This window comes from Balaenoptera ricei, chromosome 5 (genome assembly GCF_028023285.1).
Source record: "Balaenoptera ricei isolate mBalRic1 chromosome 5, mBalRic1.hap2, whole genome shotgun sequence".
Lineage (NCBI taxonomy): Eukaryota > Metazoa > Chordata > Mammalia > Artiodactyla > Balaenopteridae > Balaenoptera > Balaenoptera ricei.
Genome location: NC_082643.1, coordinates 21344105 through 21369107, shown reverse-complemented (window position 1 = coordinate 21369107; position 25003 = coordinate 21344105). Strand labels below are relative to the sequence as shown.

At 41.1% G+C, this 25003-nt stretch overlaps 1 protein-coding gene across 1 annotated transcript in view; it reads right to left on the bottom strand.

Annotated features, from left to right (window-relative positions):
* Positions 1-15769, bottom strand: part of DAPP1 (dual adaptor of phosphotyrosine and 3-phosphoinositides 1) — a 59007-nt gene extending 43238 nt beyond the window's left edge. Inside the window, exon 1 of the mRNA XM_059922479.1 lies at positions 15669-15769. Coding sequence (XP_059778462.1) covers positions 15669-15769 — 101 coding nt within the window. The remainder of the gene's footprint in view (positions 1-15668) is intronic.
* Between the last annotated feature and the right edge of the window lie 9234 nt (positions 15770-25003).

Sequence of the window (25003 nt, the reverse complement as noted above, 5' to 3'; positions counted from 1 at the left end):
AGCGACTCCACTTCTGGTGGCTTATTAGTGAAACACTCACACGTACACAGAAGGAAGTGTGAATTAAGGTGTCTACTGCAGAGCATTTGTGAGAATAAAAATTAGGATCCATCCTAAATATCCACCAACAGTGAGATGACAGATAAGTGCAGTGCAGTGAGTGCTCATAGGATGAGATTATGTTAAAAGTTAACCGAAAGAGTTTGAAAAGCTAAGAGCGTTGTTGGTTGCCAAATGCTAAAGGCAGGGGGTTGGGTGCTACCAACACATTGTGAGGGGGCACCAGGAATGATTACCACCCTCTGATGGCCGATGCAGTCCTGAACAACTGAGAATTGTCCCTCTCAGAATGCTAATCACTCCCCCACGGAGAAACACGGAGTGAATATTTGTGTCCACGCACATCAGAGTTGACAGATCCCAAAACATATTGTTAAGTTAGAGGAACTGGTGGCAGGTATAGTCTGAAACCACTTAATTTTGAAAAATCTCTCTCATTCCCTCCAAACAATACAACACATACACATATAATAATATATAAAAGCACAAAATAGAAGTCTGATAAAATACACACCAAACTCATAAGTTTGGTCCTTAAAAGAAGGAACCAGGATTGAGGGCGTTGTTAAAGGGGACTTTAGCTCGATCAGATTTTCCTAATTTAGCTTGTTCTAATGAAAAATAAAATAAAATACACGCATATATTAATTGGGTAACTAAAATTTGAAAAAAAGAAAATTGTATGTCTACCTTGATCCAACCTCCAGGGCCCTGTTAATGTTGGCTTTATTTAAATATTTTACTTAATTTACTTATTCAACTATTGTTTATTGAACACTGGAAATGATCTAGCATTTGCGGGGAGGGAGAGAGAGAATTTTTCTCTATTTAAAGTCTGGTAGGATATGGAGTGACAATCGTTCAGGGAGCTATTCTGTGCAAAGGGAATAACAGGAACAAAGGCCAAGAAGCAACAGAATGCCAGGTATGTACAGGGTCAGAGCCCTGCATCGTGGGGTGAGTAATTCAGGTGAGTGCCAAAGGGCAGCAGTCAGGCATGGTGAGACGAAGCTGGGAGGAGACTGATGCTGTCTTATACTGGGCCCTGGATGCTGACAGTTCCTCGGCTGATGTCTACACGGCTTTTTGTGGATTAATACGCATATACAATAGCTCATTACATAGAGTCCTAATTGCACGGGCCTAAAGTTCCTGTAATTGGGACTGTGTTTAACATTTTTTTATTTTGTTCTTCTAATTATTAGATGGAAGAGTCAAATTTTAAGGGGCTTGAAACTTACAAAATTTGGAAGTCTCTTTAAGAAAATTAGTATAAAATTACCAAAAAAAGAAAAGAATAATTATTTAGAATGAGAAATCACAATAGATTACAAATTTTAAAAGCTGACATCAACAAAAGGCAACCTACTGAATGGGAATAAATATTTGCAAATCATATATCTGATAATGGGTTAATATTCAAAATAGATAAAGAACTCATACAACTCAATAGCAAAAAAACAAATAATCCAAAGCAATCCGATTTAAAAATGGGCAGAAATCTGAATGGACATTTTCCAAAACAGACACACAGATGGCCAACAGATATATGAAAATATGCTCAACATCACTAATCATCGGGGAAATGCAAATCAAAACCACAATGAGATACCACCTCACACCTGTTAGAATGGCCATCATCAAACAGACAAGAACTAACAAGTGTTGGTGAGGATGTGGAGAAAAGGTTGGTGGACATGTAAATTGGTGCAACCACTATAGAAAACAGTAGGGAGGTTTCTCAAAAAGTTAAAAATAGAGTTACTATATGACCCAGCAATACCACTCCCAGGTATTTATCTGAGGAGAATTAAAACACTTATTAGAAAAGATATATGCACCACCATATTCATTGCAGCATTGTTTACAATAGCCAAGACATGGAAACAACTAAATGTCCATTGATGGATGAATGGATAAGGAAAATGTTTTATATATGTATATATATTCAGCCATAAAAAGAGTGAAATCTGGCCATTTTTGACAACATGGGTGGACCTTGAGTGCATTATGCTAAAGGAAATGTCAGACAGAAAAAGGTAGATACCGTATGATCTCACTTATATGAGAAATTCGGAAAACAAAACAACCAACCAAACTAAACTAAACTAAAACAGACTCAGAGATACAGAAAACAAATGTATGGTTGCCGTAAGGGAAGGGGTTGTGTGTGAACTATGTATAGGAGATTAAGGGGTACTAACGACCAGATATAAAATAAATAAGCCACAGGGATGTAATATACAGCATAAGGAATATGGTCAATAATATTGTAATAACTTTGTAGGGCACAGATGGTTACTAGACTTAGCATGGCGATCATTTCATAATGTACACAGATGTCAAGTCACTATGTAGTACACCTGAAACTAACATAATACTGTATGTCAACTATATTTTGATTAAAAAAGAATAAAAATTCACCAAGCTTTAACTATGAAAAGATAATAAATAAGTAAAAATAAAACAACAACAAAAAACAAACGAAAAACCAAGTTCATGGATAGAGAGAACAGATTGCTGGTTGCCAGAGGTGGGGGAGGAAGGGATAGTGAGATGGGTAAAGGGTACCAAAAGGTACAAATTTCCAGTTATAAAATGACTAAGTCATGAGGATGTAATGTACAGCTTGGTGACTACAGTTAATAATACTGTATTGCTTATTTGAAAGTTGCTAGAAAAGTGGATCTTGAAAGCTCTCATCACAGGAAGAAAAAGTTTTGTTCACCATGTGTGGTGATGGTTGTTGACTGGAGTGATTGCAGTGGTCATTTTGCTATATATACATTATCAAATCCTTATATTTATTTTACTCCTGAAATGAATATAATGTTATACGTCAATTATATCACAAATTAAAAAAATAAAAATAAAAAACTGACAAATATCACAAACATTTCAAAACTGAGAAAACAACTTATATTCATTAATTAAGTGTTTACATACCCCTATACCTTTTTTTCTCTATACTTTTGGCCATGTCATCTCTGGTTATTTCTTCATCTAAAAACAATTGTATACTACGATTTTCTATATAGAGAATAGAATAAGAATTCAGTCTTTCACCTATAATGTTTTTTGAAAATTATTGATAGCATAGAAAAGTTATTTTCAACTTCACGATATGATATTGCTAATGAAGTTTTTAGGACCGTTGGAAAATTTGAGAACCTCTATCAAATTTCTTTCATAAATGAGCTGTAAGATTTCAGGGTATTTAAAATTTTAATGTTCAGGGATTAATCTTAAATACTCTTTGAGTTGACTACATTTATTTTAACTACATCACTAGGGTCTGTGCAAGGCAGAGGACCTGAAGCTGAAGCTTCATTGGCTTCACACTCTCACTTCTGGTGATTATAAAAGCCATGTCTGCTTTTTATTTTTTAAAAAATTAAATAATTAAAAATGTTTAACTTAGTCAATAAAAGCCACATATAATCCCTCATCGCAGAGAAAATCACAACCAGCAGCTTGGTTTATATTTCTGATTTTTGTACAGTGTGTGAATAAAGTCTAAACCCTAATAAGACCCTTATTCAATCTTTGTTTACATATTACTAATGATGCGGAACTCACTACTTCCCAGGCAAGCCCATTCCATACTTCCATGATTGATGGCCAGAAAACTCTTGCCTATATATCAAATTAACGTTTTCTTGCTGTACGGCTTTCAACAGATGGTCTCAGAGCTACTTCTTGGGTTTATATAGATGATACTTATACAAATAGTTAGAAACATTTAGAATGTTCTCTCTTTTGTTTCCATCATCTTCAACTTCTCCTTTTACAATAGATTTTCAGTCCCTTGATCACCCAGAGAACTTATCTCCTCTGAATACCTTCTAAATTTTCAAAATCTGTCTTCAAGGTAAGATCTGACGTGCAAAACAAAGCCCCACAGGATCTCCCCATTCTGGCTGCCAGGTACGCTGTAAGGCAACCCAAGATTGCATTCGTTTCCTGACAGTTGCATCATGCTGCTGATTCACGCTAGACCTGCTGTGGATTAAAACCCCCAAGCAAGTCATCTTCCTCTGCGGCTCTGCCACTTCTCCCCCAGCTGCATTAGAAAGGTGATGTTTTTAGAATTAAGTGCAATAAGAAACCTTTTTGCTCCTGGGAACTGCCAAGTGGAAAGGAACGCTAATAAGCAGCTAACCTGGGTCACAGACACCCATGCAGTATCAGTGAAAATTTTGCGAGGTGAGAGCTGGCCTTTGTCTCCACTCTTTTCCTTAGCGATGAGTCCTTCTGCTTCAGTGGCTTCTGGCGCGTTCGCTATGTGACACCACACGAGTAGCAACCTCTGTCTTTCTCATCTGCCAAGGTGACCAATAATAACACCTGGTAGGAAAACTCTCTTATTTTCATGTTGGAACACTGACTTCTTTAATAAACTTCTCATATGACTCTTTAACTTTTGCAGAAGAGAACAAGGTAAAAACTTTGCTATTTATACAACATATTATGAATATGCTGGACACTGTACTGCGTGCTGGGAATATGACTTCTCTGCTATTTGGGATAGGGTTCATTCTCCTGAAACTTAAAAAAAAAAAAAAAAAGCCTTTCTGTCTCATTTTCTCTGAAGAAGTAAAAAAGAGCAAGAAATTACTCTTTATAACAACACTTTCGAAGCGATGTTGTATTTTCCTTTTCCCCCAAGGTCCACACATCGTCATAAATAAGTCTCAAGGCTAATAGTCAGCAGAGGCTCATCAAGCTTCCAAAGAATATTTGTACTGGGTTTATGAGATTATCAAACCCACAGCTGGCCTTGAAGGAAAGAGTGGCGTTATCCCTCCCATGATACAGTAACAAATCAGGAAACACCCACCCACTAAAGAATTTTCATAGCTGCCTCTTAGTAAGATACAGGAAATAAGATCAACCACAGAGAAAGCAGTCGGGCTTGATCCAGAAAGCTGGTCCTCAGTTCTGCCTCTTCTCTCGTTCCCGTGCCCTTTGTGTTAGAACCTTCTGGGAAATTGCCCCGGCCTATTGGAGACTTCACAGTTTCTTATCCCAATCGGTTTCATTGTCTTAATTTGCTGATACAAGTTTATATCTCATTCTGCTCTGTCCTTTAAAGGAGAGGCTTTCAAACTTTTCGAATTGGCCCCTAGTATAAAATACATTTTGCCTCCCTCTCTTTTGCCTCTCTCTCTCTCTACACACACACACACACACACACACACTTACATTATAAACGTACACAAAAAAACAAAAAGTGTTATAGGAAACAACACTATTCTCCTAAACACTATTTACTATATTCTTTTCTATTTCTTTTTAACAAATATTGATTGTGACCCACTAAATTAACTTTAAGAACACTCTTGGGTTGTACCTGGTGTTTGAAAAACAATGTGAAGCCTTTCCACTCAATACCCTGAGATTTTGTTAGGAATTCATCACATTTGCAGGCCTCCTAGACCTGCTGAATTATAATCTGCTTTTATCAAGAGCCCCACGTGATTGCTATGCAGTTTAGCGTTTGAGAAGCATGGAGCTGAAGAACCCTTTGTCCTAAAAACTTCAACTCATTTCAGTAACCTTGATGGTTTGAGTGTACAGAGTGTGGAATCTAAAAGCGGGACAAAGAGAGCAAAGAATGTACTAAGGAGTTTTACAGTACTTAGGAAATAAGTACTTAGAGGAAACGAGAAGGATCTGTGGCAAATTTCATCAAAAAAAATCCCCAAATAGCTGCCATCTTAGTGATGGGGACAGTAAATGGTATAGAAGGAAGAGCCCGTGACGGGATGAAATGATCAGGGATAACTTCATGGAGGAGGAATACCATGAGTTGGAACTTGAAGAACAGATATAGAATTCATCAAGTGTGAGAGAAAAAAGCATTCCAACCAGAGCAGTAGCATAAGCAAAGGCACTGAGGTTGACATATGCATGGTGTATACAGGAAACACAATGCCTACCTGGAACAGAGGGTCTATGTTGAGGGGTAATGCAAAACAAGACTGGAAGAACAAGTGGGCACAGAAATCAGTCTTGCATGTTAAAACATGAGCCATACATCCGTTTAGATTACATACATCTTGGGGAGAAAATTTCTTAGTAACCCACGTTTACAGATTATTCATATATTTAATGACATATTTTTCCCCTTCCTGGCAAAGAGAAGTGACATAGAACCTAGATTCTGTCCCTTCAGGCTTATAAAGAGGACATACATTTCAACCCAAAGCAATAATAGAAATTCCTAATTGTGTAAAAAGAGCTAACAGGCGTTGGAGTTGAACAGCCAACAAAAGCTCTCTTCTTTGGAGAATTTTCACTTTTTTTTTCATTTTCAAACTTATTTTCACTTTTGAATGATGCTGACACACTTTCTGAACTCTCTAGACCAAAGATGGCAAATGCATAACCTATGATGCCATGGATAACAGAGTTTTCTTAAGGCCATGGATAGCACAGCTCATTGATCTGTCTTCTTGCTTGCTAAGTCTGTGCTTGGCCTCAGAATCCTGCTAACACAATGATAATAGAATAAAAAATGAATCTATTAGGCAATCTCAATCTAAGCAATCTTAACTTGGGCTCATGTGTTCTCAGCACTTGAGTCACTCCATGGGATTTGCTTTACAGCTGATTGCCTTTGTGTACATTTGTTCACAGTGTTGGTGCTAGACACTTTGACTTCGTGAAAACATGAAACGCTTGACTCTTTAAGCCATCAGAAATCATGGATTAAGGAAAAGGAAATGTCTTATTTAGCTCAAAAACTATCAGTGCGGCAATTTGTATTATAGTCAGGCAGTGGCGTATATTATGTGACAACGTGGTGTTGACCACATAAGCATGTTAAGTCCCCTGTCCACAAATGTGGGCTGACCTTTCCATTGATCATAGAAAATTGACCCTGACCAAGGAGAGAACCAAGGAGAGGCTTTGCAAAAAGTTTGAAAGTTCTATGTATCGCAGTGTGATACATAGGGGAGGCTGAAGAAAGACCATAGTCTTTGCAATCAGGAGGTTTCCGTGATGGAACCAGCTTGTCTGAGGCTTTCCACATTGCAGTTCTAAATGTCCACATTTACAAATGCTAATAGCAGAGCTAAATGGTGAGGCCAGCTGCCCCAGGCTTTAGGAAGCATACCTGAGTGATGACAGAGGCAGAGTATGTGAGTATTTGGTCAAACAATGAACTAAAGGTGGGGCCCCAAGTGTTTTTTTGCGGGAGTCAAGGCTCAGCTACAGGGAAACAAGACTGAAGGGGTATGATAATTCTGTGGGAGTTGGAAACCAGGATAAACTTGTTCCTGAAGGAGCCTGATGAATGAGGAGAGAAGTTCTGAGAGATGGAAACACAGAAAGAGAGAGACTCAGAGATCCAGAGACACAGATGGGCACAAAGAGTGAGAGATACATAAGTCAAAAGCTGTAGAAAGAGAGATACTCAGACCTAGAGACAAGAGAAAGGCACAGCGGCTCATGTAGCTAGCCAGAAGCACGTAGGGACAGTGACCTAGGGAACACAAGTAGAGACCCAATCAGAGTGGTCCAGGAGACAGAGGCAGAGAAACCAAAGTGAGAGAAAGATACAGACCCACAGAGCATGACTTGGGTCAATGCACCCAGGGCTGTCAGAGACATGAGAGACCCGCGGGCAGAGTCACGGATGGGGAGATGGGGGGTGGGAGGCAAATTGCGTCTCATTCCAGCAGAAGTCCTCTCCAGTCCCCAGGTCAGCCTGCACAGTACACGAGTGGCTGTAAAACCAAAAGAGCATCATTGCTCCTCCAGTGGTTGGGGCTCAGGGAATGTTTGATTTGGACTGGGAACCAAAGCTTAGAGACTGACTAGAAAAACTATTTCATGGATAAGAGCTTGAGGGGGACTTGAATGCCTGGGCAGAGATCCTAAACCAGATGCTCTCTCAGGAGGGCTCATCTCGGAGTGGAATCAAGCTTGACTCTGCACTTACTGTGGTTATTCTTGCATCTTATATACATCATAAAATGCTGCTTCAGGGTAATTGTCTTTGGACTGTAGTTGCCATTGACAACCTACCATTGTGGGTTGGGACAGGAGACAGAGAAGGTCGCTTTCAGGAAGCTATAACTCTAGGAAAAAGTCCCAAACTTTGGGGGATGTAAGAAAAAGATCTTTGTTTCATTAGTTTATCTCCTGTCTCTTCCATTGTTCAGATGCTGCCTCTAACCAACGTCAATTTGTCCCAGCAGTAAAAACTTTTGTTAAGAGGACTGAGTGAGTCTGAGGGTAATAAATACAAGAACATCACCAGTGTTGATGTGGAGGGCTGAAGACAGGGACCTTGAGTTCTGGTCTTGGCTTTGACCCAACTTGGGACAATTCAGATATTTAAACATCTGCTCTTTGTCAAGTGCTGAGCTTGGATGGAATAGACAAATATGAGTAAACTACCACCCTGCCCCTAAGGAGATCACTGTCAAAAAGAGTGTACTGTGCTCAGCCTAGAGCAGGTGGCCAAACGTCTTAGGGCTTTAGGACTGACATCTAGAAAATGATTCTAAGATTATGTAGAGAATTAACCCAAAGTATAGACTCAACTGGTGGGGAGTCAGAATCGTACAAGCAATCACATGAGACCCAGGCAACTTTAGATATTTACAATGAGAAAGCAAACAATGGATAAATTAGAAGAAATTCATGCCATTAAGATTTTCAAAACTTCTTTGATGCCATTTTGAAAAAATATACAAAAGCAGAACTCATTCTTATTTGGATGTGAATCACTTATGTTTTTAGCTCAGTAGAATTACTGGCTTCCACCCCTGTTCCTTCCTTACTATTCCCAGGTCCTCACTCTAGTTTCTTATACACCAGTCTGTAAACTCTCTCACTCATTAGTTTTATTGTCTCTGGACTCATTATTATTATTGATCATGCTCAACTACCAGATTAATCTACCTTAAAAAAAACCCATGATGACCATGTAGTTCCACGTTCCTATAAACATTCAATGATTACATATTGTCAAATGATGTTTGACCAAAGTCCAAACTCAATCTATTTAAGGTCTTCTGGAATTTGGATCAATCTAAATATTCAAATTTTAATACAGGGAAACAGGATAGCCTGGGAAAGACCAGACCCAGAACCTGCTTTGAGAAAGAACAAGAAACAGATGATGAAAATGTATGCTACCAGAAAGTAAGAGCAAAATTGTATGCATGGTACGAGCAAAATTCAATCTACGTGCACGTGCGTGTGTGTGTGTGTGTGTGTGTGTTTACGGAAAAATATTTTCTAAAGACTGGAGAGAAGTTGAGCAATATGTCATTTTGGGTGGTGGTACAGGGCTGACATTTTTGGTGCTTTTCTTTATTCACCAAATTTTCAGTAATTAATACATTTTATTATTATTTTAAAGTGTTTATTATAAATAATTCCAAATATACAAGAAAGTAGAAAAATTAGCATAAATAATACCCACATTTAAATAATACCCATATTTTAGGTGGAATAATTTTTAACTTTTTGCCAGATTTCCTTCATATATTTTTGGATGAATGTTTTAAAAGTAAGTTACAGATATCATAGCACTTTAATCTTAAGTAATTCAGCATGTGTCTCTCAAAAGCAACATTCTCTTACATAGCTATACTTTTATCAAAACAAATTAAGTTATTGCCCTTAGGCTTTTTAAAATTTCAATATTTTTGAACAAAGAAGGTCTAACAACAGATAACGGGAGCAGGCACTAGTAGTCGGGGAAGCAGGACCACAGGGAATCTGTAGGTGACCGAGTGACAGCCAAGACTTAGCTACGTGGGCTGTGGTTGGGTTCAGACAGGTCCATCTCAGGGAGTAGGAGCCAGAGCGTGGGGGATCAGACTAGGAATTTATCCTCGTTGATAGGATAATTGAGAGGAGTTGGTGGGGGCAAGAAATTAACCCAGGCTTAAAAACAAAAACAAAACAGGCTAAGTGTATGGTTATGACACTAGAAACTAGAAGAGGAAAGCCAGGTGGAAGCTTTCTCATAGAATGTAGCTGAAGGTGGGCACTCTGAGAGGTAAAGACCAGAACAGGACTGAACGATGAGTAACTGCTGGGTCCCAGGGACTGGGAGGGTCTGAGTCCATGTGGACACTTTTTTTTTTCTGAATATTCATATGTTTTGCCACTTTTACTGTTTTATTCATGCCATTTTCTCTTTAGAAAATGTCTTATTCTCTGCCTTCAACTGACAAAACTCCTACAGGTTCCAAGGCCATCTTCTCCACATCCAATGATCTCCTTCTTTCTTGCCATCTGCTGTGTGCTTTATGTAGACACTGCAATGACCCTCAGTCCCTCTATCCTGCATTCGAACTCCACCCACTCGTGCATTCTCTGTCCTCTGCACTGTAAACTCCTTCAGGGGACAGCCACTTCTTACTGTCAGCAACTCACACACTGCCTTGTATAGTGTCATCATGCAACAGATGGGTCTATGAATAAATGGAAAAGAGAATGAATGAAACAAAGTGACCCCGCTCAATGTGGAGAACGTGCGTGGCTAGATTTCCACATGTAAGTAGAAGGAAGTCACCGTTACCCATAGAGGAACAGAAACACAACTGAAGAGGAAATTCACTTTAGTTCAAGCAGAGATCAAACTGTACACTAGTTACATACTCTCGCTCGGCCACAAGAGAATCACCTTCCATTTTTAGAGTCCAAGATTACAGAAATGTGCCCAGAAGAGGAACAAGCTTTTTTGCTCTACTTGGTATCAGCTCTGTAAACAGCTTCCTTCAAAGCTTTGAATTTACTGTACTTTTCTTAGCCTATTCGATTTGCCTAGCCCCCAAAGAAAGGAATCTACACACAATTCAAAAAAGTTCTGATGAATTAAGATATTGACCTGGCTCTGTATGCATGTCTGTTATGTGAAGAATGTGAAAGAATAATGTCTTTTAGTAAAAAAATGTGTTGGTGGTAGTAATCACAGAACATTTTTTTCTCTCAGTTCTCACTAGCACTAACAGTGCTGATATAATAAGCAGGAAGTTGTGTTAGTGGAGAAGCATGTGGGCTCTGGAGCCAAACTCCTGGATTTGAAGGTTTATGAGCGTGTCATCTTGAGCACGTGATAAAAGCTCTGTCCTTCATTTTTCTCATTTGTGAGCAGGAATGCCACTAGTGGTAGTATCTACCTGGCAGTGATGTGTGAATTTAATAAGTCATACGAGCAAAAGGCTTAAAATAGTGCCTGGCACATGGTGAGCATCCAACCCTTACTAAATTGCCGTTCTTAGAAGGTGTACCTTCTTCCATCGGTGGAGAGAGAGTCAGCTTTGGAGTACGCGCCTAGGCACTCTCAGGGCACCACCTATGAGGTCTGTGACCTGGACAGTTCACTTGACTGATCTGAAGCCACCTTCGGCATCTATAAAATGAGTATAATCATACTGTATTGATGGTGTTACTGTGAAGGCCAAACGATGTGAACGACCTGGTGCCGGCAAATGACCCTCACAACAGGAGGGCAACCTGGTTTGGTGGAATAAGCATGGACTTGGGACCCGGATTCTCTGGGACTCCAGGCAGCTTGATTTCTCTGCTAATGAGTCTCCTCGTGTGTAAAGCTGGAACGTAGACACCTTTTGAAGGCCAGAGCTCCTGTATGCAAAATGCCTGCCTCTTCGTAAGAACTCGCTTTGGTTATTGTTACTTATTCCCTGGGTCGTCAGCAAACCACCACGTGAGGGCCAGTTCCTACCAGGGTACATGTTTTGGTGTAGACTGTGAGCCAAGCATGGTTTTACGTTTTTAAGTGGTTAGGGGGAAAAAAGAAGAAGAATATTTTATGACTCATGACAACTGTATGAAATTCAAATTTCAGTGTCCTTAAATAATATTTTGTTTGAACACCGTCACAGTCATCTGTTTCTGTGTTATCTATGGCTGTTTTTGCATGACAATGGCAGATGTGAGTAGCTGAAGCAGAAATCATAAAGCCTGCAAAGCCTAAAATATTTATTACCTGGCTCCTGACAAAAAAAGTTTGCTGATCCCTGATCTGCTCTAACCTTCTCTTATATGGGAAGCAGCAGAGAAATTAGAGAGTTTTTAATTAATTTACTTAAATATCCAGAGCTTAGAATCTACTTTCTTGACTCTGACAGCACAGCCAAACACAGACACTTCCTTATAAAATTTGAGACAGGAAAACATATAAAAAAGGGAACATTTATTATATTTCTTGCTTGAAGGAACATGTCTGACTAGATAATTTGAATATTTAAAAATATGCTAAAATATTTTTATTTCACAGTATCCCTTTTGTGTCTGTAGTTATATAGTTTGTAGTTACATACAAAATTACATTGTTTTGTAGGAGCCTTTGTTATAATCAAAGAATTGCTGGAATCGTAAATTGTTAACTGATTAGCAATTCTATCCTAGTTTGTTCCTTAGGTGGTGTCTCAGATATTCACTATTTGTTTCACAGCCCCGTTGTTTCATTTTGGAAGCCACACACAGCCTGCCCTCTGTTCCCAATACACCTCCTGCTTCTCACTGACCATTCTCCACAGCCTTTGCCCCTCCCTCCCTCATCCCATTCGGCCAACGTGTAAGTGAAGCTGAGCAACCATTGCAAATTGTGTTATCTCCCATTTGCTTCTGGATGCATTAATATGTTTAGGATGAAGGAAAATAAGTGTTTTTAGACTGATACTCTGCAAATGAGACAGAGAAATGCATCTGAGTTGCTCGATTTAGGTACTTTAGAAAGAATGTCTTCTGAGCAAGTCATGTGTGTCCTAGAAAGGCAGGGGATGGATTTGTTGCAATGCAGGGTTTAATTTGCAGAGCTTACAGATTCCAGAACCTGAAGAAAAATGGGACCAAAGAACAAAGACGTATGCCATCTCTTTAATTTAACCACCACCTTGTCTGTTTGTATCTATCAAAAATACAAACGTAAGAACTCACCTAACTACTCAGATAACCTATTAAAAACGATTTCAAAATGAAGGCATTAAAACCAGCCACTTTTTATCTATCAACTGCTTTAAATCATTTTGTTTTTAAGGAGCATTTTAAAAACTGAATTAATTAGAAGTTTGGGGGTAGATTATACCTAACCAGTAGCCTAGAGGTTCAAAGAAGAAGTTTCATTTCATTCAGAATTCTGCCAGAGGCAACAGGTCATTTTCAAGTTTTCTCAGATCTTATGACCTATGAGAGGTATATCAGGATTGTCCTAGAGGCACAAGTACTAACTCAAGTCCATTATTAAATTCTCAGGAATTTTGTAATCTTCTTGTTAAACCCTTGGCAGCTTGAAAATGCCTGTGATTGGAGTATTTATACCGGGGAAACAGGCAGACTCTTGAATCAGGGCTATCCCTCACCCAGGTGGTTTATTAACACACCACTGAGTATATTAAAAAAAATGCTTCTGAGGTTTCTTATTGGGGGGATGAAAATGTTCTAAAATTGATTTATGGTGATGGTTGTACCACTCTTTAAAGGCACTACAGGTTATTGAATTGTACACTGGAAATGAGTGAGCTCTATGATCTATAAAATATACCTCAATAAAATTGTTAAACAAATGCTCCCAAACCCACAGACGAAATGTCAATGTTTATTAATGGCTTTAAGATTCAGGTACATATCCAACAAACAAGGGCCCATTTACTCAGTGCTTCTGATGGATTTCTATTCCATGCAGTGATTCTCAACCCTGGTCTTGCTCTGATATCACTTGGAAAGTTTAAAAAGAAAACGCTCACCCCCAAGATACTGATGTCATTTGTCTGGTGTGTGGCCTGGGCAGGAATTTTGAAAAACTCCTTGGGTAATTCTAGCGCACAGCCAAGGTTAAGAACCGAAACCGTAGAGCAACTTCCCTAGACCACTGTAGCTTGCCTGTTGTTACAGAAACTGTCTTCCAATGTTTAAGACATTTCCAGGCCTTCTGAAATAGTGAAGTATGGACATAAAAGCACCTTTTTGGGGTGTTTCTGGGTTGTATTGAATGTCCATCTCTGCACATGGAGGGAAGACACAATTCTGTTTCCTAGTGGGTTTTACCTAAGGTTGCTTCCTGCTACGGGCACTAAGGTGGGGAGAAGAGACAGTGTTTAGTTCATGTTTGTCATCCAAGTGAGTGCCAAGGGTACTCAAGCACAGAGCCTAGGCTCAAAGATTGTTGAATTAAAGGACCAGAGCTGAATATTTCCTTTGTCTCTCTTCTCCTCTGTGGCTTCCTACCGATGGTGGGCTGGGAATCCACATAACCAAACACATAAAGAATGATAGTTGAATAACTTCATACGGGTCTAAGTGAGAGCCCAGGGTCCAGCTTTAGTGCCTGGACTTTGTGACACCCATTTTGGATGCTCAGGGAACATTTTACCTCTGCAGTTTGGGGATTTGGTCTAGAAGGCTAGAGGTGTCCTGGAGCTCTGACTCCCCATAAGAGGAGTTTACTTTACTGAAAAGTCTAGCTGTTACGTTTGATTTACCCTATGAAGGTAAAGTTCAATTCTGAGACCTCAAGTTTAAAATCTAAAGACAGGACTTATTGAGAATGCTTACAACACCCCAAAATACAATCTCTGCAGTCTTGAGGCAGAGAGATTTCATCCCTACTTTAGTTTTTCTCTGGTTAAGGACATAGACTTGGCAGATTGGAATCCCGACTTGTAACTGATGTGTGACCGCAGGCAAATTATTCAATCCCTTTGGTGCTTGTTTTCTTCCTTTGGAAGATGGAGAGGATCACAGCTCCTCTGCCCTTGAGTGTTTGTGAAGATCAGAGCTGTTTAGTGAGACAGCAGGTGCAGGTCTCGCCTCTTGGGAATCACAGCCAAATCAGCCTCACCAGGCTATTCCAGGTGCTTCAAGGGAAAGGAGCAGTTTCTCTAGGAAATCCCCTACCCCTCTCTTGTGTAACATTTGCTTCTTTTATTACGTATCCTGATGCGTTGTCTCATCTGGTCCCTTCTTAAAGACGGGACTACAGTGCCTCTTCCTACCTAAATGTGTAACCTGTCTGGGGCAGTGTTTATCCTCTTCCTGACTTGTTAGTACTTAGAAGGCTCAAAGTTGCCCTTACAGACATGCATGCATACAAGAGCTCACAAATGCAGTGTTAGGAGCAAGAAACACATATGGGACACTGCTGCAGACACTTCCTCGTTCTTTCTCCTTTGAAAAAGTCCCTCTCCCTTGCTGTAGGGTCTAGGCTTTCTGTTTATCTCACCAGCAGCGCAGCCCACTTACTGTCAGTAGCTTGGAGCTCAGAACTCTTTACAGCACATTTATTCATAGACCAGATCAATAACAAGGAAACCCAGCAACGACCGCAACTACAGCCCAATTCTGTTCCTAATCTCAAAGAACGTCCAGCATTTGATATTTTTTGTCCCATTTTCTCCACCTACTTGTTTTCACATCCGGAAAGGTAATCCATACTTTCACAGTGGAATTGGGCCCCAACAGACACAGATGAGTAAAGTGGAAAGGGTAGAAGATTGGGGTGTCAGAGAGAAAGAGTGCTAAAGATAATCATTCATCAAGATGAGCATTTGCGTAGGGGTGAGGAGTTAAGGTTCACCCAATAAGCGCTTGGAAAAGGGGACCTGCCCTCTTACCCCAAGTCCTGGAGCAGCTCAGCTTCTCCGTCCGACCTGCTCCACAGATCTGAAGGATCCTGGGTGCTCATTTTCCCTTCTAGAGATTCTGCTCTGCCCATTCGCACGCCTCACGTCCGCTAAGCCCCTGCGAGGTGCTCTGGGTAAGAGGCAGAGAGAGAGACGTTCTGCTACTCCTCACGCCCTCCCCTCCCCACTGCGAGAGAAGCCAGCTGGAGCTGAGTCTCCACCAGCAAGGAAGTGAAACTTGGTTACTCCTCCCACTGACACTCCCCGTCCGGGCCCCTAGGTGCTGGCAGGAGTGTTGTGTCCGTCAGGAAACACGCAAAGCTACGTAGCCACCTCTGAGGACACTCACGCTGCATCATGCCACACGCAGTTTCTGGCAAAGGAAATGAAGATCAAACTGCTCCAACTGAAATTGACTCTTAATTCCAACTCTCTTCGTGAGGCCAAACCATAGCTTTTCCTTTAGTGCTATTTGCCTCTGGTTTGCCGAGGATGCACTCCATCACCTACACCTTCCGTCTCACCCACAAACATAAGGAGCATCGAGGAAGCTTCTGGATCAGGAACATCTTTCAAAGGGGGAAAGAAATCAGGCTCAAACCACTAGCTTCCATCATGAAGTCTGGTTTTTAGCACTTTCTCAATATTTCTGCTTCAATCACCTAAGCTTTCCAGCATACCCTTGACGTTCAGGTTGAGCATGATTCAGAGACAATTATCGTTCCTCCGTGGAAGAAGGACTGGGTGAGAAGAAGGTAGGAAAAGCCGCAGGGGGGCCAGCCGGGTGCCCAGCTAACAGGGCAGGTTAGAACTCCTGGAGTCTTCGAGTTCCACTTCCTTCCCTGGGCTTACAGCTGGTATCGCTCTGTGTCCAGACTCATGTGTAGAGAATGCCAGCTGCCTAAAAGTCCAGAAGGGAAACTGTCATCACTCTGAATGCTGGGGAATTGGACAAAGTACCGTAATGAATGAACAAAGAACGTATGTCGCTTCCTGTGCTCTCTCTGTATGTAACCTGCAGGAGAGAGCGTGCTTCTCTCTCGCCTGTTCTCTCTCTGTCTCTCCCTCTTGTCGCACCTGACTCACCCAGGGTTCACCTCGGTGCTCTATAACTCACTTCTCCCAGTGCGTCTGAGGACCAGCCGCATCCCCAGGAGCTTGTTAGAATGCAGAATTTGGGTTCATCCCAGTGCTTCTGAACCAGTATTTGCATTTAAACAAGATCCCCAAGTTGACTCCTGTGTGAGTTAAAGTTTGAGGAAACTTTATAGGAAACCAAAATGGCAGAGCTGTTCCAAGAGGAGAGGCTGGTCGGCCCCTGGCATTATTCTAGCTTTTCTTACAGTCCTTCCCTATGATCTCTGTTTGTCAGTGCTGTGTGAGACCCTGGCTTACTCTGACTGCCAGGGAGAGATTCCTGAGTGGAGACTGGGTTCTGATAACACACGGGAATGATGGTACATCAACATTTAAAATTCTCTTGGCTACAGTTTGTTCAGAGAGAAGCGTAGTGTCCACTTGCAACAGAGGCCAGTCCTGGCCAGGGAGGTGCTGAATGTGAACACAGCAGAGATAGGGGGAGAGCCGGACAGAGTTCTTGTTCCCCTTCTACAACTCTTTGTTCAGGGTTTTAGTATCTATTCCGTTCCTGTTTAAGCAAATTCTGGTTTTTCTTTTGCTCACCTTTTTTTTTTTTTTTTTTTTAGGAAAGTAGCAGAATTTACTAAGACAACCCTCATCCCCTTTTCTTTTTTTTAAAATATATTTTTATTTTTTAAACAACTTTATTGGAGTATAACTGCTTTACAATGTTGTGTTAGTTCCTGCTGTATAACAAAGTGAATCAGCTATATGTATACATATATCCCCATATCCCCTCCCTCTTGCATCTCCCTCCCACCCTCCCTATCCCACCCCTCTAGGTGGTCACAAAGCACCGAGCTGATGTCCCTGTGCTATGCGGCTGCTTCCCACTAGCTATCTATTTTATATTTATTTGGTAGTGTATATATGTCCATGCCACTCTCTCACTTCATCCCAGCTTAGCCTTCTCCCTCCCCGGGTCCTCACGTTCATTCTCTACGTCTGCGTCTTTATTCCTGTCCTGCCCCTAGGTTCTTCAGAACCTTTTTTTTTTTTTTAGATTCCATATATATGTGTTAGCATATGGTATTTGTTTTTCTCTTTCTGACTTACTTCACTCTGTATGACCCTCATCCCCTTTTCAATCTTCCTGTCCCCTCCCTTTCTCATTTTGCTATCCCATCTGTTGTCCTTTCCTTTGATGTCATTCTTTCTTTTTGTCACTTATTCCATGTCCCTCCCATCCCTACCATCCCCCTGCTTCACTAAGTCCGCATGCATTCAGCATCATAGGGGAACCAGTTGCCGCAGAATTACTAGATGGTTTCAATAAAATGCTGGACAGTCATAAAATATTTGGTAATATTTTTTATATTAGATTGGTCACATGCTACATTATTTCTTTTAATTAAAGAAACTGCAACTTTTGCTTTCAAACACTTTGCAAACCAGCACAAAGAATATTTTTTAAAAGCACATAGTTCACTTTTTATTTATTTCATTATTCTCTTTTCATTGATGCTTGTTCATGGAACTGAATTCTTTCCACGCTGTATTGCACATAGAAATGGGCACAAACAATCGAGCGTTTTAACAATTTTGGAACATCTTATTTTTTGTTGGAAAAATACTTTCTTTTTCAAGAAATGTTATAAATGTTATCAAGGTAGTCATCGTCGGGATGACTATCACACTCAAATCATCATTTTTCTCATAAAGAGGATTCAGGGAGAGCTATTTTGTCCAGATTTGAAATTTTTTTTTTGGCCACACCACGCAGCTTTCAGGATCTTAGTTCCGTGACCAGGGATTGAACCTGGGCCCCAGCAGTGAAAGCACCAAGTCCTAACCACTGGACTGTCAGGGAATTCCCCAGATGTGAATTTCTAACATTTGGGACTACTTTAAGAAGAACTTTTTCAGAAGAAAGAGTTCCATGTGGTTGAAGACTCCCCCCCTTTTTTTCTTATAATTGTTCAAGGAAGTTTTTCTTTTTTAAATTTTTTTAAATTAATTTTTATTGGAGTATAGTTGAGTTACAATGTTGTGCTAGTTTCAGGTGTACAGCAAAGTGAATCAGTTATATATATACATATATCCACTCTTTTTTAGATTCTTTTCCCATATAGGCCATTACAGAGTATTGAGTAGAGTTCCCTGTGCTATATAGTAGGTCCTTATTAGTTACCTATTTTATGTATAGTAATGTATATATGTCAATCCCAATCTCCCAGTTTATCCCTTCCCCTCTTACCCCCTTGGTAACCATAAGTTTGTTTTCTACATCTGTGACTCTATTTCTGTTTTGTAAATAGGTTCATTTGTACCCTTTTTTTAGATTCCACATATAAGCGATATTATATGATATTTGTCTTTCTCTGTCTGACTTACTTTACTCAGTATGACGATCTCTAGGTCCATCCATGTCACTGCAAATGGCATTATTTTGTTCTTTTTTATGGCTAATATTCCATTGTATATATGTACCTCATCTTCCTTATCCATTCCTCCAGGTTGAAGGCCCTTTTAAATCTTTCCCTAATTTATTGGTCTCTACAGAAAGCTCACATATCACAGTGTTGCTTTGCACCTGGTTACTTGGCAATGGCAACTCTACTCACGCTCTTCACAGCACAGAGGGAATGGTCCTCTAGCTCCTTTGGTTGGTTAACTGTTAACTGTTACATAAGCATAATCTCTTCTCCATCATTGATGTTGGTGGGAAAGAAAGGATACATTCTGTAAAGGGAAAGCATGGCTTGGGATTATCATGGACTGAGGTTACCATAGCTTGGGGTTGAGGGACCCTTACTCTGTTTCCCACTGGCTGTTCTCCCCACCCATGAAAAAGAAGAAATTATCACTTCATATTAAATTGGAACAGAGGAACAGCAGAGGAAGAAAGAACTAACCATTGTTTTTCAGCTGCAGGCCGGCTTTCCAAAGGGAAGTCTTCCAGCTCTCCTCCTAATTCTGTGGCAAGCTCACAGCTGCCATATTGTTTTTAAAAGTATGTCAGTTGGAGTTTTATTTCAAACTGCCACTTCTGTGTTCTCTGCCACAATTATGTGATCACTTACTACAGTATCAAAGGCCAAGGCAATTGGTTGTCTTGAATTAACTGGGACCCTATTTCATTTTCTTCTCTGTCTAGATAACCAGTCCTAGCTTCTTTATTGGATAAAGCTGTCTGTATGTGGCTATAACTCGCCAACTTCAAGGTATAAACTTCACTCTAATCCCTTCCTCTCTCAGGAGAGCAGAAAACCAGAAACAAATGAAAGGATTTTCTCTGAAGGGGAAAGGAAGGATATAAACACGTTGGATTTTACTTTCCTAAGCATTCCTACAGAAAATATGGTTTCCTCGGTGATTTAAAATTCTGAAAAAATAACATCAGTAGACCCAAGGTGTGGGCTCCCAGATGCTCAGGAAATAGTTCATAAAGGTAAATTTTAGTCATTGAGAAATACAAAGCAGCCAAGTGGTGATGTCAGCTAGGCATGTGGTAGAGGTGACACTGCATGACTTTTGAGGGGAGGTCGTCGTAAGAAGCCTTGAGCTTCAGCCTGGTCTCTTTGAACACCCATTCTCCAGGCCTTCCTTCCAGAGTGTTCCCTTGTGGAACCCAGCTGTCATGCCGGGAGAAGCCCAAGTCACATGGAGTGTTTCCTGTGTGTGCTCTGTTGACAGTCCCAGGAGCCCCAGCTCGAGTCATCTCAGCCAGGTTCCAGACACACGACTGAAGAAGGATCCAGATGATTCCAGCCTCCAGCCAGCTGAGTCACTCCCAGTGACTGAGTCCCACTAAGTCCCAGGCATTGAAGAGCAGAGACAAGTCATCCCGTCTATGTCCTGTTGGAATTTGGGATCTAAGGAATACACGCACATAATAAAATGGCTGCTGTTTTATGCCACAGAGTTTGGGGTGATTTGTTACCCAGTGACAGATAACTAAAACACTTGTTTACCATCTGGGTCACCGTCTAGAATGTGAGCTTCAGGAGGCAGTGACTTTAAGCGTCTTCACAGCTATGTATCTGTGATGGTTAATTTTATGTGTCAACTTGGCTGGGCCACAAGGTGCTCAGATATTTGGTCAAACGTTATTCTGGGTGTTTCAGGGAGGGAGATTTTTAGTGAGATTAACATTTAAATTGGTGGATTTTGAGTACAGCAAATTGTTCTTCAGAATTGAGTGGGTCTCATCTAATCAGTTGAAGGCCTGAACAGAACAAAAAGACCAGCCTCCCCTGAGCAAGACAATTCTCCAGCAGACTGCCTTCAGACATCATCTGTAACATCGTTCTCACGGATGCTACAGCAGACGGCCTTCGAACTCAAAGCGGAACATCGGCTCTCATGGGTCTCCCGTCTGCTAGCCCACTCTGCAGATTTTGTACTTGCCGGCCTCCAAATCAGATGAGCCAATTCCTTATAATAATAAGGAATATTTATAATATTCCTTATAATAAGCCTCTTTATATATATGCATGCTATTGGTTCTGCTTCTCTGGAGAATCCTAATACAGTATCCATAGTTCTTAAAACTGTGGTTCTCAGCTAGGGGCAGCTTTGCTCTCCAGGGACGTTTGGTAGCATCTGGAGACATTTTGGTTTCCCAACCCGGGGAGCCCACCGGTATCTAGTGCACTGTGCTTCCAAGCGTCAGTGCACAGGACACCCCCGACAACAAAGCATTGTCTCACCCAAACAATCAGAAGGGGCAGTCTGGTCCACAGCAAGCACATTTTTTTTCTCATTCCAAGAGCATTCTAAAAACGATGATACCATAAATCCACTGACAGTAGCTATGCAAAGTCACCTACCTAAAAAAAGAGCTGAAATGCAATCAAAAGCCAGCCCCCCTCATCTGCTTCTGTCCACCTTACTAAATTGCCTCCAAAGAGCCAGAGTGGCCAAGGGAATGGGGGCCTGTGGGGGTGGAACTGGGTGGAGTCCTGCACTGCAGAGGGCGACCTCACAGGGGACTCCGGCTAAAGGGCCTCGGCAGGACCCTTGGCGCAAAGGGTAGAGCAAGAGAACAGCAGGAGACTTGGTCTTCATCACATGTGAGGTGATGTTTCCGGGAAGTCTGAGAAAGAACCGTGGAGGGTATGAAGGTTAAAGGCTGAGGTCCCACCTCTTCTAAGAGGGACCAGAGTGAGTGAGTAGAAGTGAGTAGAAGTCAAGGAACATTAACCCAGGATGTTGCGATCACTCTTCCTTCGTGTCTACCATGTATTCTGTGCCCAAGCCCATCCCTGGCATTCAATCAGTTCTGCGTGGTTATGGGAAGCCAGGCTGATTGGTTCATGGGTGATATTTACCAGCAGTGTTGTAACAACTAAAGCTTTGTCCTCGAATAAGAAACACAATCACCCTCTGGTTATAAAGGAGCAGCTCTCCCTGTTGGCAGTTGGTTATATTAGTCTTTTTCAGAGGAAGAAATAACTGGTATATTTAACTGAACCAAGATGTCAAAATATTCAAGAGACTCTTGAAATTCTCGAAAGAGTAAGATGTGACCCACATGAGGAAATTTAACCAGGATCCATAAAACAATATAGTAATGTATCTCTATATACAATGAGTTTCCATCATCACTTTGATTTGGATCATGAATGTTATGTTAATTAGGCAGAGCAGGTTTCATTATTCTTATTTTTCAACAGATGAGACAATTGGGGCTCAGAAAAGCCAAGGAACTTGTTAGTAATTAGCTGTACCAGGAAGAGAATTTGTGTGCATCAGTCAGTGAACAGATTGGAAAAGAGAAAGCCTTCTAGATAGTTCATCCGGAGACGGATATAATGCAGGGAATTGGCTACACAGGTGTTGGAAGAACAAGAGGACTCAGGGGGAGATGGTAAAGCTGTCACTGCCTTTGATCCAGGCCGTGCAAGTCCACACTTGCTGATGCACTGATGGAGACATCACAGCTGCTGGTCTGGGGAACCTGGGAGGACACACCTTTGCTGGTGCAGCTGAAAACTGGCACTAATGCTTCTGACAACTGCCACCACTGCTGCTGCGCGGAGTGCCTAAAGCAGAAAGAAAAAGAAAATTCTTTTTTCTTCCTTTCTCTAGTCTCCTAATTGGCAAGTTCTTTCTGGAAGAAAGCTGGCAAGGGAATCAATGAAATGTAGTTTGGAAGCTTCCAGCCCCCTGTGATATAAGGAGAGCAGAGAAAGTAAAAAAGTGGAGCTGAGGGTCAGCAAGAGTTACTGGCACATAATATTTTCATTCTAGGCTCTTTCCACCATGCCTCATTTTCTCCAGTGTTGGTCAGGGTATGCGAAATTGCTACTTCAGATAGACCCAACATCTAATACTTCCACACAGAGGAAGTTTAATCCTTGTTCACGTAACTGCCCAGCACGGAGAGCAACCCTCTACCTCACGGTCATTTAGAAGCCAGGCTGAAAAGAAAAAAAAAAAAATAGAAGCCAGGCTGATGGTGGTCTCGCATCTTTAACACATGGATTTCAAAGTTGCTCTCGCTTCATAAATCCAGTCAGCATGGAGGAGCAGGTGGGGGAGGGTTTTTTGGGCTGGGCCAATGAGAAATACACATAAGCACTCTTATTCCACCGAAGACAGCTTATCACGGGGCTCTATCCAACTGCAATAGAACCTGGAAGTGTAATCCAGCTGTGTGTCTGGATGAAATATTTTGGACTGCTAGTGGTATCTGCCACACCTCCCAGGAAGGTAAAGGTCTGCCTTTAGAGCCTTCAAGCCGATGTTTTAGGCACAGAATAAGAGACCCAGTTTGAGAAGAGTCATCTGAAAAAGAGCTGGGGGGTTGGTAGCTTTCTTCCTCACTGTGAGACCTCCGTCAGAGAGTATAGGGGAAAAAAAGATTAAGGACACAGGCAACATGTGCAGAAACAAATGGCACCAATACCAATGAGGATCACAGCCCTGCCCCGAGCTCCTGGTGAGACCATAGCTTGGCTTTCGTAACCTTCTGTCCACCACTCTAGTGGACTCCAATGAACTAAAATGTGTCCAACCAGGATGGTGGAACAGTTGATAAATCTGGAAGAAAAGCCATAGAGCAGACTGTGATGATTGTGTGTAAGGGTCTGAAGGCCCGTGGAAAGGAAAGGACGCTTGGTGTGTGTGGTTGCAGAAGGGCAGGACTTGGTCAGTGGAGAAAACTTTCCAGCATGAGAGTTGCCAGGCAGGCAGCCCTATAAAAATTAGGGCTTCTTCATGTGGTCTTCAGTAAAAAATAAGAGGTGATTATCTACGTGGGTAAAGGACTTGAAAAAAGGACTTGAAAAAAGAATCATAAATGAGAAAATGCAAATGCAAAATCCCACTGGTCATCAAAGAAATATACATCAGATTAGCAATGGGATACTTGTTTTTTCTTTTCTTTTGGCTTATCAACTTAGCAAAAATGAAAATACACCAACAACCCTCTCTCCTCCCTGCCCCCAAAACCCAACCACCTAGTAATGCTTCATTAAGTGAGGTCTGGTGTAATGAGCGTTTTCATACACGGCTCTGGTTAGTTAGTTAAGAAATGTATGGCACAGCCGTAGAGTGGATTTTTATGTAGCCTTGAAAAATGTAGTTTTCCAAGGGTCTTTACAATAAATATACACATAATCGTAATCACTTAAAGAAAAACTTTATAGAAGGAAACGCAGGAAATTTGCCAAAAGTTAGGCTGGAAACAGCAGTGAATAGTGAAATTATGGACAATTTCTTAAATGCTTCTTAATATTGTTTCTGTATCTTCTAAGATATAAAATATCACTTTGATAGTTAGGAGATATGAAGTAGAAAACCTCTTTTTTAAAAATTAGAAAGGAGCGTGCTCTTAGTCACCTAACATTAAATCAGAGGCCAGATAAGGTAGAAAGCAGGGGACAGCGTGGGGTGCGTCTGGGGAATGGGGATGGCCTACCCCTGCCCAGAGGAGCATCTTATCACTGAGGTCGTTCGGAATTGCTGGTGTCTGGTGATAACAAAAGCAGGCTGACTTCTCATGGGGTTTATCGTTGTTTTTCATTTCTTACTGGCTATCCTTGGGGTTAGATTGCTCTCACCCCCTCATTTACCCTGCCTTTGTAGCTACTGATACAAGGATTCTTGTATTTGGAGGAAATCGCTTTTAAGATTCCTTTAAACTTTGAGATATTGGGACTTTCTGGAAACAATCCTGCAGGGTTGCTGAAGCTCTCCTGCCCACAAGCAGTACACATTATGCTTTGTGTTGAAGCCGG